Here is a 17342-nt window from a genome sequence, read left to right as displayed (position 1 = left end):
TTTTTCAGTGGATCAGCTCCTGATGAACTTTGTGTGGGTGAATTCACATGCTCACTTGGAGTTCACTGCTGGCTTGGGGTATGTGTGTGCATGTATCTCGAACAAGGAAATGCTTGGCCAACAATGCCAGACAGTCATGGTCTCATCTGAAAAACTTGCTTGAATCATTTTCTCTCATGTTTGCTGTGGATTGCCAGCATAGGAGTACTTGATACTCCTTTAGCTCATGTATATACTGGAGCTGAATCACATTAATATGAAAATCACTCGTGGGAAGAGTTTTCTGCTGTAAAGGAGTTGGTAGAGTAGGAGGACCTTTCTGTTTACAAGCAATCCTCTCTTTATGAAGTTGTTGCTGATTTTGCTTGCTGGGATTTTTTGGTTACTTCCCAGCCTGAAAAAACTTTAGGATTCTGTTAATGGTAAGGGTGAATTTTTATCTCAGTATCAAACTTGTAGCTATTTAGGGCCTGTAGTGAAGCGAAATGCCCCACTTTCTGTATTGCCTGTACTGTCTACTAAATTTGAAGCAGCATGGGGTGGGGGGGGGGCAATGAATATGGTGAACTGGATTTAAGCAGGCATTGAGTGGTATGTGATTTACTCTCCTCACAGTTTGATTAAGTCCTTCAGGGAAGGAGTGTGTGACACCTGGAGCTGAAGGGATTTGGCAGATTGATCGGGGGGACCTCTCTCTGAGCTGCATCATGTGGGGCGCTGAGTTCCTTCAGGACCAGCACCTGGAGCTGAGACGCCCAGTGGGGACCATCTCCATTCACTCATGTTCTTCCATGGTGTCTGGCATATCTTCCCAGGGATGGTTTGCGCCTGAAGAATGTGACTAGCGTAGGTTGTTCCCTCTGCTCCCTTTTCCAGAAGCTTTTATTGCCCCTAATTGTTTGTAATTGAGGGTTAAGCATTTGCTTGACTAGCTGCTTGGTGGTGCAGAGAGGGTTAATGTGCTTCATTTACTATAAACATATATGTGGCAGACTCTTATCTGATGCATTTTTTTCCCCTTCTGTAGAATGTCAACTATTTCCTGACGAGCGTGGTGGTGGTGAATTTCACACCTTTTTCTTCTCTGTGTGGAAACCTGGGTGTTAATAGTACTGGAGCAGGTCATGTTTTATAAGGAATCAGGCTGTCTCTTAGAACAGAGGGAAAGCAGGAAAAGGAGAGGAGGTGAAGAAAGAGGGGTCTAAGAAAACTGCTACTTGCAAAAGGCATTAGTTTGATTATTTCTCATTTTATTCAGAGCATGTAAGTATGACACTGTTTGCAAGAGTATTTTTTCTATAAGATGTTTGAGTTCAGTTTAGAGCTCAGCATAAAAATAATCCTCTGTCTTCATTTCACAGTGAAATTTATCTTTGCAACGCCTGAAGATGGAAAGTTGGTCGGTTGATCAAGTCTGCAACTGGTTGAGACAGAGAAATTTAGGAGAATTAGTTCCTAAGTTTCGTGGTAAGCATTTTTGTTGTTGATATGTGTTTTTTAAAACACTTCTTTCTATGATTCTAATTGGCATCACCTACCTTGTTTTGGGGTATGTATGTACAGACCAGCTTACAAGTTATACAGAAATTTCTTAGGGAGAGAACTGACAGACCTGATAAATCAAAATGAATGTGCAGATTTATCATGAAGCCTGTGAGAAATGCTGAGGAGAAGATTAAGCCTGTATGTAAATAGGCACACCTGCTAGAAACAGAACTGGCAGTTTAACAGGCAGTGACTGGGCCTATTTTATATTGTATACATCTTTTGAAAGAATGCAACTATAGTACGTAAATGTTTTCTGTCTGAATATATAAACATTCTACAAAAAAGTACATGACAAGCTGTTACGTGGACATGGTATGCTATGCATTCTCTTAAAAAGCTTGCTTTCCTTTGTTAACAAAATAGTGGTATGCTGTGGTCTAAGCAAAGTCTGATTCAAAGCATTAAAATTGTCACTTCACTGCTTCTGTGTATTTCAGACCTGTCATTTTGTTACTGGAAGGTATCTGGCCAGTAACTGAAACTTCTGGCACTGGTTTAGAAAGGACCGTAGCTAAAACAAATCATCTGTTTTTTAACAGTTGAAGAAGAACATCAGCAGTAAAAAGCATCTTTTTACCTTTGACCTGCCCTCCATCATCGTAGCTATAACTATAAAGTTATCTTACTGTATTTATAATCTTATCCCCTTCAATTTTCAGAAGAAGAAGTAAGTGGAGCAGCTCTTCTGGCTCTTAATGATCGTATGGTGCGGCAGCTGGTAAAGAAGATTGGGCACCAGGCAGTGCTAATGGACCTGATTAATAAATACCACCAACAAAAAAATGGACTAGAATCCTTTACTTACTATTGTGAAACAGCTTCTCCAAAATTCCCAGAAGCCATCAGTGGGTGAGTCTGTGCATGGTACAGAAAATAACAGTCTGAGTATAGCTGTAATCTTAGCATTTTAAAACCAGTGTTTACTAGCTCTACTGCTGTAAGTTGTAACTGTTTTTACACTTTGAATGATCTTTGACAACCTGTTAAATGCAAAATACGGTTATTACCTTGCGGTTTTGAATACAGCGTCAACATTTCTGAACAGTACCGTTAATTTAAACTACCCTTCACTTCCAGTTCTAGGACCTAGTTTTAATTTGCATGAAGCATCATCAGACTTTTCATCACTACGGCTGAAATGTTCTGCATTTACTGTATTAAACTTTTGAAGTATTTACTTTTAAATGCTGTAACATCACAAACCTTGGAGTAAAATCATGATTTAGCTAGAGATGGTGTTTGTGGCACCAGTGTATTTAAATTTAATCTTCCAAAGGAAACTTACTGAATTTGATCAAGTTGTAAGCATGTAATAATCACAGTGTGGGCTGTTCAGCAAGGGATTAGACAGATTTTAGAAAACAAATTCTGCAGAGACTGTCTTTATTGAGCATGCACCAGCTCTTGGTTGAGCAGGTTTTTTTTCTTACTTTTTCCATTCTGATCTATTATAAACCATGCTGGATTTTGTTTTGGACATCTTGGGTGAGAACAGAGGTCCTGGGCTCTCACTGAGTTCTTTTCTACGCCCGAGAAACCTAGAGATAGTCTGCAATGGGTGCAAAATGCCATTTTTATATGAGGGCACATTCCCCTCCAAATTTTGAAGGAAGAGACTATAACATTAAGCCTGCGTTAGTACATAGTAACAGCCCAATAGAAGTAAATCTGTAGAGCATTTACTATAGCATTTACTTTCATCCAAAAGGAGTCCAGTTTGTTTGCTCTGAGATGACTCCACAGTGCCAGCCGAAGAATGGTAGAGGGTGGTGACTGGGTTATTCCCTTCCAAAGTGCACTCATGAGAAGGACTAAAATGCTTACATAGGCACATCCTGTTGTCCTTGAATCTCAGAAATGTTTATGAAACCTACTCATAAAATGATCCTGCACTGTTGGAGGGAAGGAGAGGCCAGAAAGAAGATGTCACTGAATGTATGTTTTATCACAGACTTTAATTATGTAATCACAACCAGTCTTGGTTCTTTGCACAGGGTTCCTGCCTTACTTGATTTATAAGAAGCTTGTTCTTTGGAGGTAGAGCAGGACTCCTCTGTAAAGGAGACTACTGTTTGTGGGTCCCCTACTTCATTCAAAGTACAACAGTTGTATACTGGTTTCAGCAGGGGATTTCAGAACAAGAAAACATGTTCTTATAGTTAAGGCTGTTTGCTGCTTTGAATGTTTGGATTTCATCCTTGACTTTGTCAGGGATGTCTGGCTAGACTGCTTCTTAGATATGATTGCTCACCATGCACTGCTCATGTCCTACAAGGCAGGCCTTATTTTCTCATAAAGAGTGTTCAGTTGCAGTTGTGTGTTGAGGGCACAGCTTTTGTGTGAGTTTCTGCAGATTTCAAAAAAATTAGTTGCTGGAAATTTGAAATGTTAATCAATATAATTTACCTGAAAGTCTTTCCTTGGCTAGTCTTTCTGCCTAAAAAGTGGGTACTAATATTCCTCTATTTACAGGGAATTTAGGTAAATAAGCTGCTGTTTGTGAAACATTTTCTGTGGCAGAGTCAAGAACCACATAATAAAGCTCTTAAGCATGTTTAAGAAATCCATATGGTCATATACTTTAGGATGAGAAAAAAATCAAGATATTGAATAGCTGGTTTCTCCATAGAAGAGGTGAAGCTGCCATAGTAAAAATAGTATTTCATTAGGAAACTAAAGGCTATATCCAAATATGCCAGCAGCTGTAATTGTCATTTTCTAACTCTGGAGTGCTCGTGTTACTGATGTCCTCTGAAAGTGGTTTTGTCCATACAGTACATCCTTATCTTGAATAAAATCCTTTAAGGATAATTTATTTTGACCTAGTTCAGGGACTTTGACTAGAGGAATATGTATGACCTGTTGCTTTGAAGCAATGTAATTTATTTATTTATTTATTTATTTTGTAAATTGCATGTGACATAGAGGACCAGATTATGTGACATAACCAAAAATTCATAGATTCAGAATATATGTTAAGTGAGTTCACATTTTTACTGTTCCTCACTGATGTTAGGCTGGACTGTGATCTTTGCATAAGCAAATTCACCAAACCAAGGTTTACTGTTAGTAGCATCCGTAGCTGGTTGTGTGGTCCCACAGCAGTGCCAGATGACTGTTAGTCTGAGCTGCCACAGTTCTTGCCTTCAGCTGCATGTTCCTAACCATTCTCTTGTGGTGCATGAATGCAGCTGAAACCTATTCTGTTCTGGCAGAATTTTTTTGTCAGTGGGTTAGTTCCCAAAACTAGCTCACACTGTGAGTACCGATGCCAGGACGGAGGAGGTAGCGCTTGGTGAAAGAGGTAGGGGAGGAAGCAGCGCCATAGCAGCCTCCATGCAGATCAGCTAAAGCTGCTGAGGAGATTCCAAGGAGCTGTCAGCAGTATTTTGTATTTATTTCTTACATAAATGCTATTCTCAGTGCTTGCTGGTGCATTCCTGACTCCTATTTATCCACCTCTTTATCCTGTTGTCTTTAGTATGTCTTCTAAGTGTCTGAATTGTGCTTAGCTCACCTCTCTGCTAGAAACAGAAATAAAATTGTTGATCAGACATAAAGATTTGAGTGTGGTAAGTGAACACTTTCTGTGTAGAAGTAATGGAATTGTGAAGGAACGCTAAATAAATGTGACTTACGTCTCCAGCAGTTTGGAGCAGGATACGGAAATGGCATCTTGGGTCTGTCATGGGTAAGGTTGAAGTGTTCTGGGTCATGCAGTGGAACCTGTGCATATGAGGAGCTCACGTGAAGAAGTTACCAAGTAAATACCAGGATGCTTTCCACTTCCAAGCTGGGCTGCAGCTAGGAGTCACATTGAAAGCATACTGGATTTTTCTGCTGTAATTAGGTAGCTGAAAAAAGTGTGCAGACAGAACTGAGAGGCATACTGATTCATGAAAAAGACTTGCTGGAGTCATAATTTGTGGAAGGCTCAGTTTTTCGGTTTGTGTTTATACTCATGAAAGTCTCAAAAGAGGCTTCAGCAGTAGTGCCTGAAGAGTAAAACTTCTGGTAATGTCACCTGGGTGGTCTCATTATTTTTAATATTTTTAATGCTACTTCCTAATAGGAGGTTCAGTTAGAGGCTGGAGAATAATCTGTGAGTCTGTTGGTATAGTGAAGTGAATCTGTCTGTCAATCGGCCTTGATTGACATCTGTTTGTACCTAATGTGCTAACATTGAACAATGCCTGTAATCATGTTCCTTGTTCCTCAGCCTTCAGGAAATGCAGCTTTAATTTTGAATGGGCAAAGCCCTGTTGATTACAATGAAAACTAAAAATCCAGGGAAGAGTGGAGCCCCTAGTATTGGGTGTCCCTAACATCTGACCAGCAAAGTTATCAGCTTCATCTGCCTCTCTCACTGTCTGTAGATCAAAAACTGGTTGATGACTGCCATGAATTCTTGGCAACAGAACAATAGCCCCTGTCTCAGCTTTCTTTTCCCCCAGTACAGTGTAAAAATGTTGATATCCTGTAACAGAAGGAAAAGAAGAAATAACAGGAAAGTGAGGAAGGAGAGAGGTGTACATGCAAATTCGTTGTACAGTGGGAAACACTGGCTCGGAGTGGAACATCAGCAAAGGGGGTATCCAGAGGTTTTGGCAGGAGTGATGAACTACAGTTGAAAGAAATACAGGAAACAGAGATGGGAAGAGACCAGGTAGCATTCAGGGATCATGCGGCGTGGTTGAAGGAATGCAAAATTGACTCAAAGGTGCAAAAAAAAAAAAAAAAAAAAGCATTCATAGCTTTGGCTGAATAGAAGCTGCCTTACAATACCCTGTAATCTTCTTTTTCCCCTGTTGTATATTGTAATGGTTAGTTATTTCTGGACATTATAAGATGCAGTGAAGATGGCAGTTATCCCACACCCTCAAAAACTGCCAAAAATTTATTTTCTTGGGTTTTGTAACTGTGTAGTAATTGAAATAGTACTAGGCAATATTATTTACACTTTTCCTTTCATCTTTTCTGAGTTTAATAATTGAACTGAGAAATTCATTAACTTAAGACACATAAGCATCATGTAAGATAATGACTATTCAATTTGTTATTTTGTATTACCTTTTCTATTTCTGCTACTGGTATTTTTAGAATCTTAAAACATCTCTTGTATAAGCCGCACAAAACTTCCAAATGAAAATCCTTCTTTTTTCAGGATTACTGACAAACAGATGTTCAGTTCTTTTGGTCCTGTGGAGCAGAAAAAGTATCTTTCTTCAAGTGAAAATGAAGAACTAATTGATCGAAGAGTATTAAAGCAGAAGTGAGTTCATAATGTACTTATGAAGTTCTACTTATATTTTGAAAAGGACATAACAAATTTTTTTTCTTCTGTTAAGACTAAACAGGTATTTTATGTTGCCAGAACTAATTTATGTTCTGTCAAAAAGGTGATCTGCTCTGTGCCTAAATATTGGAGACCAAGCTCTGAATGCAGGTGTAGTTAGAAAACAGCGAGAGTTAAAATGTAGTAGGATTCAACTGAATGAAATGGTCAGAGCAGAGTCCCCAGTCCTCATTTGTTGCCTCATGTAGAAGGCAAGATACAGGTTTGTCCTTACTGTTCAAGTTTTTAAAAATCTTTTTTTTTTACAGATCATTTTTCAGTATCAATCTGGCAAATTAATCATTACAGAGTAGAATATGGCTTTAACAAATTGTGTGCTTGAGGCACTTTAAATGTAGCACTTAAGAAGGTAGGTATGCTGATTCCCTTTACACACTTATATTTTCCTGTGTATGAAAATGAATCTCCTTAAAAGCTGGACACAAGACAAAGTTTTACTTTTCTATTTTAAAGCTGGGCAGTTCGTGCTGGTGTTGGGAGAGAGTCCAGTTTCTCTTCTTTCAAGGCAATTACTTTGTTGTTTGAAGCTTTGCTTATCATTTCCCCCCTGCCGCACCTGACTGATGGCCTCACTATTCTGAGATAAAGGGAAGTCTTTCTGTGAAACGTGCATTGTATCATTAAAAAAAAAAGAGGTAGGGATAAAACTGTCTTGGAGCAGAGAAGAGGGCATAGTGAATCACATAGTTAACATTTTTTCAATAAAGTCCTGCTATGACCTTCTTTTAGAGAAGAACAGTTAAACCTGAAACCCCCACATTCTGTCAGCATTGCTACCTATGAAATGAGCCTAAATCATTGAAACCCTTGGAATAAACCATTAAAATGTTCTTGCAGTGATGGTTTTTAGCCTGTACTTCTAACAGCTGCTTATTTTTAATTAATGATGAGTAATTTGCCTTGTTCTGTATAAAGAGTTTTAAATGGGTTGTGTGAATCAGCATAACCCAGAATAGACTGGCTTTAGGAAATGTTCTCAGCAAATGTTCTCAGTACATAGATTTCAAAAGCCCGTAATGGCCTGTTAAGGGAAAGAGACTGCAAAGGAGAAATGCAAATTCACCTTGGGGCAAAGAAGCATAGGAGGAGACACGTTTTCTGTAAATGGAAGTGCCCCTTCTCTGTGAAGAAGTAGATGCCCTGACAGTCTGTGGCGCTGAGATGATTTACACTCCTGAAGACTGAACAAATTTTATGAGGGCTTCTCTTTAAAGGTCAAATGAGAAGCTGGCAAATGTCCTTCTCTGAAATAGCTGTTTTAACTAACTGATTAAGACTGAAAATGGAACTGAACATCCCTTGCGTTTGTTAATTGCTGCACTAGGTTATCTCTAGTTAAGTACTATTTTTAGAGATGAATGCTTTTGTTTAGAAATAGCTATGACTTGGCCCACTGATAAAAGCTATGTTAAAGAGTTTAGGTTAGATTTTTTTCCCTGCAATACCCATTTATTGCATTTTTGACAACTAATGGAAAACTATTATTTGTGCTTGAGGAGTTTATGTTGGCTATAAGCAAGTTGCCAAGGACTGAACAAGATGTTTGCTTTAGAAATTTGATTATGGGAATATAAAAAGTTACTTGGACTCTAATTACAGTTAAGAATCATATAAGCACTTCTTAAGATAATTCTGGTCAATCAGTGGGATTAGTTTAAATTTACAGTTCAAATTATTGATCTGTGACCATGGTTACACTTCTAGCCTCTGTTTCCCCCATCTGAAAAATGACACCATCAAAGACCCTTGTGAAAAGACCTTACAGCTTCAGCTGTAACTACAGCTTCAATAACTAGTATAGTTTTGCTTGGAATGAATTAATGGGTGCTTTTATGGATTATTATCGCTGGCTAATTGGGTTGTAGTTGTCCTGTAACTTACCTGTGCAGATAGTGCTTAATAGTCTTAAAAATACACTCTTCAGTATTACAGAGAGATCAGAGGAGACTGTTTGAACACAAAAATGAAGAGTAAGTGAATGTAGCATTCATGCAATTTTATTTTTATTATATTGAAAGGTCACCAAATTGCATTGTGCGTATGAGTAAGCAGATGAGGTCTGGATGTTACCTCAGTAGAATAATTTTTTACTAACAAGTATAGAAGTAAAAGTGGCAGCCTTTTTGCTAATCTCCCCAAATAAAGGTTAATCTTGTAGCAGAGCTATGAAAACAACAACATAGCATACAAAGTACAATTTAACACATTTCCCCATACCTGTTTTTCTATATCGAAGTACTAGCAGTTTCATGGCTCCTGGCAGCCTTACGTTTATCTTGTTGCTAAGACAGCAGCTGTCGTTACTTGTAAATACCTGCTGCTGCTGTGAAAACCCAACCCTTTTATTGGTATATATGTTCTGTCTGCATTTTCTCAGGGTGTTTGTTTATTGGATGGAATGAATAACATATCCCTTTCTCTGTTTCCAAGATGTCAGTCCAGCTATTTTCCTTCAAGAATGATGTCCTGATACAGATTTATTTGTACATTTATTCTTTCCATAAAAATGTGTTCTGTAGTTTTTCAGTGTTGTTTAACAGACTTACTGTCCGAATGCCTTGAAGTAATTTGTTTAGGGCAGGTTTATGTGCACAAGCAGGACAGCAGACCTTCTGTCTAGCCTTGACAACTTTCTACTGGTCTATTTGCTGTGAATCCGGGAGATGTTGTCAGCGTTCAACTAAAACTGGGCCTGCTAAGGGTAGATATTTGTGAGTTAGGCCTTTGCCAGCATTCACAATATATCGGTGCTGGTACTCGCACAGATTTGGGCTGACACCAAGAACAGTGCATTGCAATACTTTAAAATAAATTTGGTTCCAGTCTCCGAAAAGATTTGCCACTGCTGACCTACGTGGTTCGAATACTGTCATTCATTTATTTGCTTAGTGGAGATGGCTTGTCTACTGCAGGCCTTCGTGAGGCCAGACGCCCACCAGTGTGCGGCAGTGCAACGCTTGAACTTGTAATGCCTGGCTGATAGGAACTGTAAGTAGGTGGAACACAGCACTGCATTAACGATGCTGTACACCTCTTTAGTTAAGGCTGTCTCACATCAGATTTGGCCAGGCCACAGACTGTACAACTGAGAGAACCCAACTGCCTGTTATGTAGCCATACCTTAGGTGTGTCGTAGTATTAACATATCATTCTGCTAATGATGTTTATTGAGCTTCTTCCTTTACTTCTACATTACCCATACATAGACACTGTTGGTCTGTGTTTAATGTGTTGTATCAGACACACATTTACGCATGTGCTGAAAAATTGTCTCTTGGTCAGTTATTTCAGATAATTTTGTTCCTTTTATGCAAAATAGTAAGTATTGCTTTTATATGTATACACACACACACACACACACACACACACACACATATATACAGACACATATGCACATATGCAACAACAGTCTGGAAAGAAAATGTCTCCTGGACTGTGCCTCTTTTCATATAACGTAAGAGTTTCTTCATTTCTGTGCAGAACCTTTCTTATTGTTGATATCATCAGAATTATTTCTAATAGGTGTGATGGATTTTTTTTTTTTTCAGCTATTTCATATAAACATGAAAAACAGCCTTAATAAACCATGCTAAGTTTCTGACAGTGATCAGTAGTGGGAGAAAAGAAGCACTGTCTTTCTGTTGTGTTTAAAAATACAGACATCAGCTGTTTCCTCTGATACACCCTTCCAGCAGCTAATGTTTAGGGATTCAAATTGTATTCAACCGATCAGTGTTCACAGTGCTTGGTTAATTATTCTTCCATGAGTTTGTCTAAATATTTTTGAAGCTGTTTGTTGTTTCAGTAGTAGATTCCACAATTGGATTATGTATCATAATGGAAAAAAAACTTCTTTTTGGTTGTTTTAACATGATTCCTGATCATTTAACTTCATTTGCTCTTCCATCTTCACAGAAACAGTTATATCTACAGATATATCTGTGTGTGTGTGTTTTTTTTTAATTCTGTTTTTGGATTTATGTAGTTGCTTTTTTTTCTTTAAGTGAGGACTTCATGTCTCTTACAGCAGCATGAAGCTTGAAAATACTAACTTCCAATACTGAAAGACTAGAAGACTTACAGTAATTTTTCCTCTGTTTTTTTATTTATTATCTTTGTTCTTATTTTATTGCCTCAGTATTTAGGAATTCAAGACAACTTGACTCATGGTTTTGGAATGCTTGAGGTCGGTAGTGCTGAATTTACCTCTGTGATGCTGTGAGTCTTTCACAGAAGTTTGAAGAAAAAAATCCTGAAACTACTGCCTAAATCTCTCCAAACCCCCGCAACAGAAATAAGTCAAATCTTCCAAATGACCTGCAGGAGATACTAACTACATCATATTGTTAAGGTCTAGCAAAGTCACAAAAAAACAAACAAAAAATACATAAAATCCTTTAGATCCAGAATAACATGTTTTACTTGGGTGAATGCAAATAAATTCTGTTTCTATAAAGTGGCCTGATTTAGATGGCAATTCTATCGGGCAGATTCCACAGGGAGCATTTTCTCTCCCCTTGTCAGTAACCTACAGCTGCTGTACTCATGTGATACTGAAGTGCAGAGTCTTTGCTTATGTAATGTAACTCCTAAGAATGCAAACATACCCTTTTCTACAGGCAGTCGAGACTTTTTGACAGTTTACATCTAAGTAGCATGTCGCAAACTTTCTTTAAAACTGATTAATTTTGTCCATAACTTTATGCTTATACTGAGCGTGATGAAATCTACAGCAAGGATGTTGCAAGGATGAAAAGCTAAAACTGAAACTGGCCTGGAAAAAGCATAGCTACATTATGTTTTTCAACTCTAGTGTCCTAGGTCTTGGTGAAGTTAAAGCTGCTGCGTGTATTTTTTTGTTCAGTCAGAAGGACACGTGCCATTATGTTCAGTGATAATTTAAAGAAATAGACGACATTATCAAACGTTAGGTAGACTGCAAATCCAAGGTCTGGGGTGTAACTGGGAAAAACTGCATTTGAGCTGGAAAGTAGGAAATGGCAGTAAAGCCATTTCTTTCTTGGATCTGTAGGAGTGGACTTTTTTCCAGCTTACAAAACTTCCAACAGGAATATTACATGTATAATGATAGTAATCAAGCTGATAGTGCTATTGAGTGTCTCTTGCTGATGGTGTGACTACATGAAACACTAGACAAGCATGAATCTATTGAGTCTTCGCTCATGCACTGAGGTTTTTTATCTGGACAGGCTGAACATGGGTATCCAACCTAAGCATGGTTTTGCTTAGCTGTGATGTCCTTTGACTAACTGGGACTTGAACTGATACAAGATGCAGCCAAGGATGCCATAAACTCCTGGACTTGAGTGGACAAACAGTGAGAAAAGCATGTGACACAAAGCTTGTTTATATGTATGTTTAGTTGACCTTTAAGTCACTTTTTTTTTTGTTTAAGAACAACATATGAACAAAATTGTTGCAGGAAAACAAGCATGATCAGAGGCTTAAAAATGACAAATTCTTATAACCTCATATTTGAACCTGTTTCTAAGTCCCTATTGCACTTTGCACAGTTATCTTGATGGAGCTACCTGTACTGATGCCAAGATTATGTTTACTGATTTGTTACAGCTAATTCAGCCAGCCCCCTGAACCAAGTTACACAGGACACTGAGTGTGGAGACTTTGTTGCTGTGTTTACTCACCATTCATCTCCAGTGCAGTCTAAAGCCTTTATTGAATGGTCTGGGTGACACCGCAGCTGTGTAAAGTCTGCCTCTTTTTGCCATTAGGCAAGATATCCCTAAGGATTCCAGGGGTTATATAATTCAGATAAGTGTTGTTGGTTGTGGGTGTTTCTTGTTTTTGTTTTTTTTGTCCAGCTAAAGGAGACAAATAGCTCAGTCCATAATGGCATTATTTTGTGGTTCTGTGTCTCAGTAAACACACTGTGCATGAACAGTGTCAGGCTGTGGTGGAGCCAAAGAAAGCTACAGCTGTGTGAAACAGTGCTGTGACTTAGTACAGGGAGTAAAGTCATCTACAGGAGCTGAGTGGTCAGAATTTCCATAATTAATGACCTTACTGGTGAGATATTTCTTAGGATGCAGTTGTATATGGCAGCAAAAGAGACCATCCTTCCTTTGCACTGGTATTTGTCTGGCCTCATGGTGAGCCAGTTTGGGGAACTGAACGGTAAGAAGATTAAACCTAGAAGGAAAATGAAGAGTTTTGTCACCATGGCTCCTCAAAGTAACTAGTTGCAGGATTAGAGGATTTGCAGTACCAGTAAGAAAGATGCAGAAATGTGGCTAATGGGGCAGGCTGGGACTGCAGTATTTGGAAGCAGCCATTCAATTGATTTAGCAGCAGCATCAAGTATTGCTCTAACTGGGAGAAAAGGTTTAGTAATCTGCCTTCTGTAATCTTAATCTTTTTTTTGTGTTCTATCTTAGAAGACAGGAGAGGGATGATTAGAAGCAGGCTATATTTGTTTGGACCCTAATCTCTTAACGGTAATATTGTTCTCCACAAGCAAGGAAAGTCTCGGCTATATGCATATATCGTGTTGAATGTACAGTTTAACTAAACTGTTCTCTTAGTTAAACAAGTTTGCACATGAGCATTTCTGGAGATAAAGTTTAGCATGGAGTTGTCTCTTGTATTTCACTTTAAAATATTATTGCGCACATTTAACGTTACCACCCAACAGTGATGATTTCAGTAAAACCTAGTAAAATATTTGATCTGCATGGAGATTAAAGGAATTTTCAGGTCTTGTTTGGATAGTGAGGAAATACTTTCTCTATTGGGTAAGGTTAAAGAGAAACTTGAAGAGTGAAATGGAATTTGGAGTACTGTTTTGTACTGGCAAATATGAAGGGACTGATGGAGGGGAGAATTTTCATGTCATCATAGCTATTAGCCATCCTAGCCATAAGAAAATTTTATTTTCTTCAAATAACTGACTGTACTTCTTTGGAAACTTTACTTGTAGCTGAGGTGGTAGAGGGAAACTGTGGAGTGTCCTGTAAGTCTAAGGTTTGTCAAAACTGAACCTACCAAAACTTACCACTTCTCAAAGTGGCAATTCAGCTTCACTGGTATTAGCAAGAATAGGAATTTCTGCTGCTCTGCTACAAATTATTGTACATTTTGAACTACTGTCCATTTGCAAGGTGGTTAAATGATAGCTTATTGAAAATCATATATAGTAATTGGAAGCCTGTCTACTACATCACTTTAATCAGTAAAGGTGGTGAAAGCAGAGGATTCAAACGTTATTGATGCTACATTGAAGATCTGCACTTTATTTGTATAGGAGGGATTTCCAAGTGATTTCAGAATCTGTGTTTTCCACTTGTGTATTAATTTATCATCCAGAAAACACATGAGAATATGTATGTGTGTAATCCTAGTATAATTTTTCCTTCTTCTGAGACTGCTGAGTATTAATAGAAGCTGACTGCAGTGTGCATCTACTATTAACCATCTCTGTCCCATAAAATACACAGAGCTTGGAGAGACACCAGCCCTGACTTTTTGTACCTGTTTTGCATGGGGAAATGACAGTGCTGTGAGTACCGCTACTACTGTTAATATATATGAGAATCAGGTGAGAGTACCTAAATTATTTTTTCAGCACTGCATCACAATTGGCAGTAGTTGCTGGGGTTGGTGCGGTTATGTCATGGCTTTTACTAGCCTGCAAGCTACATGAAAGACACCAAAGTGATGTGGCAGGCATAACCAGGTCAACAAGGTTAGGAGTTATAGGCTAATCTGCACAAGAAGAAATTGAGGCTATAACTATGGTTATATGGGCCCCAAATGAGCTGTCTCCAAGATATATAGCAGTCTTTCAAATGGTGTCAACCAAGCTATAACAAATGCTCTTTTCCTATTGGTGTTGCAGTGGATTTTTCCAGCCTAAAGATTTTGGCTACCATGGGTTTTTCTTTACACCTTTATCTGAAAAGGTAAGATAGAAAAACTTCTCAATGAGAACCTTGCTAAAGCTATGCAAAACTCTCTAATTTAATACCTGGATTTTGATTATAGTCTACTGTAGAGAGCTTTGAGAGTAAAAACTTGTGTGCATTGACTGGACTGAAGTCTGGCAGTATTTCCCTCCATAACTTTTGTAGAATCAAAGGCTAGTTCGTCTTTGAAGGGACTCTGGAGGTTGTCTAGTCCAACCACACATCTTTGTGTGGGAACTTCCCCCTACCAATATGGCAATTGTCATAGTTGTTGACATCTACAGATGATATGTCTAAAGTTAGTAACTATCTTAATTTCCTTCATAGTTATTGGAGAGAAATAGATCTGGACATCTGGTCTAATTTAGATGTCTTCTGGTTGTTCTACCACCCTTCAGTAGTGCTTATGTCTCCTCGGTGAATTTAAAGGGAGTCCACATGATTAATTCAGATACAGGTATCTGTGTATCTGTACAGTGTAAGCATCTGCATTTGTCATCTATAAAGATAGTGTTATAATAAAAATTGCCTTTTAAAAAGGCTGCCTATCACTTCCAAATGGCTCTCTGCAATTCAAATTAAACATAAATTGCAGTGATACCATATACATAACAGGACTTCTCTTTAGCTGTCTTCGGCACCTCTCATTTGAAATTTCTTTATCATGTCTAGACTACTATTGACTGCGAAGCTGGCCAGGGCTCCTGGAGCCACTCCACCTTTTAGGTGTGACTTACAGTTCACTTTACTCCTACTTGCCCTTGTGTTTCTTCAGAATTAGGGTTTGGCTGGCTCTCCGGAGGAGAGAGGCACTTTGGATAGTTAGTGGTGATTTCCTGTCTCTTCACATCAGCCGGGGTGTGACATTTGTAAGTACTGCTGATGGCTCTTCTTGGGACTGGAGCTGTGGGTACTGAGAGGCTATTTTTGTTTTGTTTCCAGTCACTGTGTAGATTAACTCCCTTTTTCCATTTGTTACCGTCCCCTTTGGGGGGGGGGGGGGGGCAGTCTTATACTAATGTCTTGTAAAACATTTTATTATGTTAAGCTCACTATCACTAGTAAATTAGCAGAACCCCTAGGAAACATATTATTAAAAAAAAGGAGAGTTTTGCAATGATAGCAAGTCTGCAGTGGCTTCCTCTCTTCTACCTTCTGTTTTCACCTAGTGACTACCTTTTAGCACTTTGTAAAGTCCACTGATTATAACATTTCACATTTGACATCTGTTTTTAACCCCCTGTGTTCTGATTGCAGCCTTTGTGATATTTTTATGTACAAACCAAGAGAGCAAGCCCCGAAACACCAGTCCCTTGAATCCATATTGCAGTAACTTTCCTGTATGTTACATTTTTGCTTGTATTTTTTTCTTTCCGTCTTGCTTGCATTCCCATACAAGAAGGATGTGATCACTGATTCCATAATCTCTTTCTTTTGCAGAAAAAATATGAAATCATTTTTTACAAGATATAAGACATTACAGTGGACAAGTTCTTATGCTTTGCCAGACTTTCCTTATGATGTCAAGTGTATATTAGCAGAAAAAAAATGCCCTGATCACAGTATGAGAATAAGGATTATTGAATTTTTGCAAGCAGACATGACAAAATACTTAGAAGGATCTCTGTAAGTAAACAGTGTTAGATTCATTTGCGGGGGGTATTCCGATTGGCTGCAAAATTTTTCAAATGATTATAAAACCATTCTCCCTAATATGCTTACTTAAATAGAAGAGGCTAAAAGCCTGAAACCTGTTAAGTCAGTAGGAAGACGTGCAAAGCTTGAAGCTGTTCCCTTTGCTATTTGGAGGGGAATCAATTGTCTTTAGAAATATTTCTCAGAGAGATTTTTTCAGTTTAGTGGATGTCAGTATAGACTCCAAACAATGGCAGATGTTGTCTAGAATATCAATTTTTTTTTTTTTTTAATGTCTCTGTCTTGTTTGAACAGGTATCCAAACAGTCAACAGTATAACATTGTTGTCAGTGCTTTGCTGCAGGCGTACCCATTCCTTGATGAAGATGGAAATGGCTTTGTAAGTATTATAAATAGTACCTTATCTTGAAAATTCCTGAAGTCTTTTTTTTGACATAATTGATCATAAGGAGGTAACTTAGTTCAGAGGAAATCAATATTAGTTTTTATATTCAAGCTTTATTCAGAGCTGTAAGCTTCACTCTGAGAAGTTTGCCAGATCACATTGTTAGTTCATTATATTAATTGAAGATTAATCCCCCTCCTCAAAGTCACTGAGATCATGCAGGCCCGTACAAAATTGTTTTGAAAATGTTCCTGGTTGTTCATTGAGTACGGTTTCTCTCTGGCTTGATTTCCACTCCCCGCCCCGCCACACACTCCTCCCCTGGATAAAGTCGAGTAAATGTGATTGTTAGAAAGAGAGAAAGAAGAAGAAAGGAAGAAAGAAAAGCCTGTAGAAATCTGTGTGAGGAAGGAATGAGTACTAACACATGACTGATGTTTCTGCAGTGCATTAT

At 38.3% G+C, this 17342-nt stretch overlaps 1 protein-coding gene and 1 long non-coding RNA gene across 4 annotated transcripts in view; one reads left to right on the top strand and one right to left on the bottom strand.

Moving 5' to 3' along the window:
* Positions 1–1201: 1201 nt before the first annotated feature.
* The window catches only part of LOC112994783 (uncharacterized), a 41869-nt gene continuing 25728 nt past the window's right edge, over positions 1202–17342 (bottom strand). Inside the window, exons 4-8 of one of the 3 annotated variants that reach the window (XR_010388365.1) lie at positions 8786–8851; positions 6619–6747; positions 5187–5274; positions 2354–2403; positions 1202–1420 (exon numbers count right to left, since the gene is read on the bottom strand). This is a non-coding gene — a long non-coding RNA (uncharacterized LOC112994783). The remainder of the gene's footprint in view (positions 1421–2353; positions 2404–5186; positions 5275–6618; positions 6748–8785; positions 8852–17342) is intronic. The other 2 variants (XR_010388366.1, XR_010388367.1) reach the window with 2 other exon arrangements.
* Positions 1371–17342, top strand: part of SAMD3 (sterile alpha motif domain containing 3) — a 45719-nt gene continuing 29747 nt past the window's right edge. Inside the window, exons 1-5 of the mRNA XM_026119329.2 lie at positions 1371–1467; positions 2208–2397; positions 6713–6820; positions 16288–16473; positions 16798–16882. Coding sequence (XP_025975114.1) covers positions 1389–1467; positions 2208–2397; positions 6713–6820; positions 16288–16473; positions 16798–16882 — 648 coding nt within the window. The 5' untranslated portion in view covers positions 1371–1388. The remainder of the gene's footprint in view (positions 1468–2207; positions 2398–6712; positions 6821–16287; positions 16474–16797; positions 16883–17342) is intronic.

The sequence above is a fragment of the Dromaius novaehollandiae genome, chromosome 3, assembly GCF_036370855.1.
Source record: "Dromaius novaehollandiae isolate bDroNov1 chromosome 3, bDroNov1.hap1, whole genome shotgun sequence".
Taxonomy (NCBI): domain Eukaryota; kingdom Metazoa; phylum Chordata; class Aves; order Casuariiformes; family Dromaiidae; genus Dromaius; species Dromaius novaehollandiae.
Note: the sequence above shows the minus strand (reverse complement) of the source record. Positions and strands in the feature narration are given on the sequence as shown.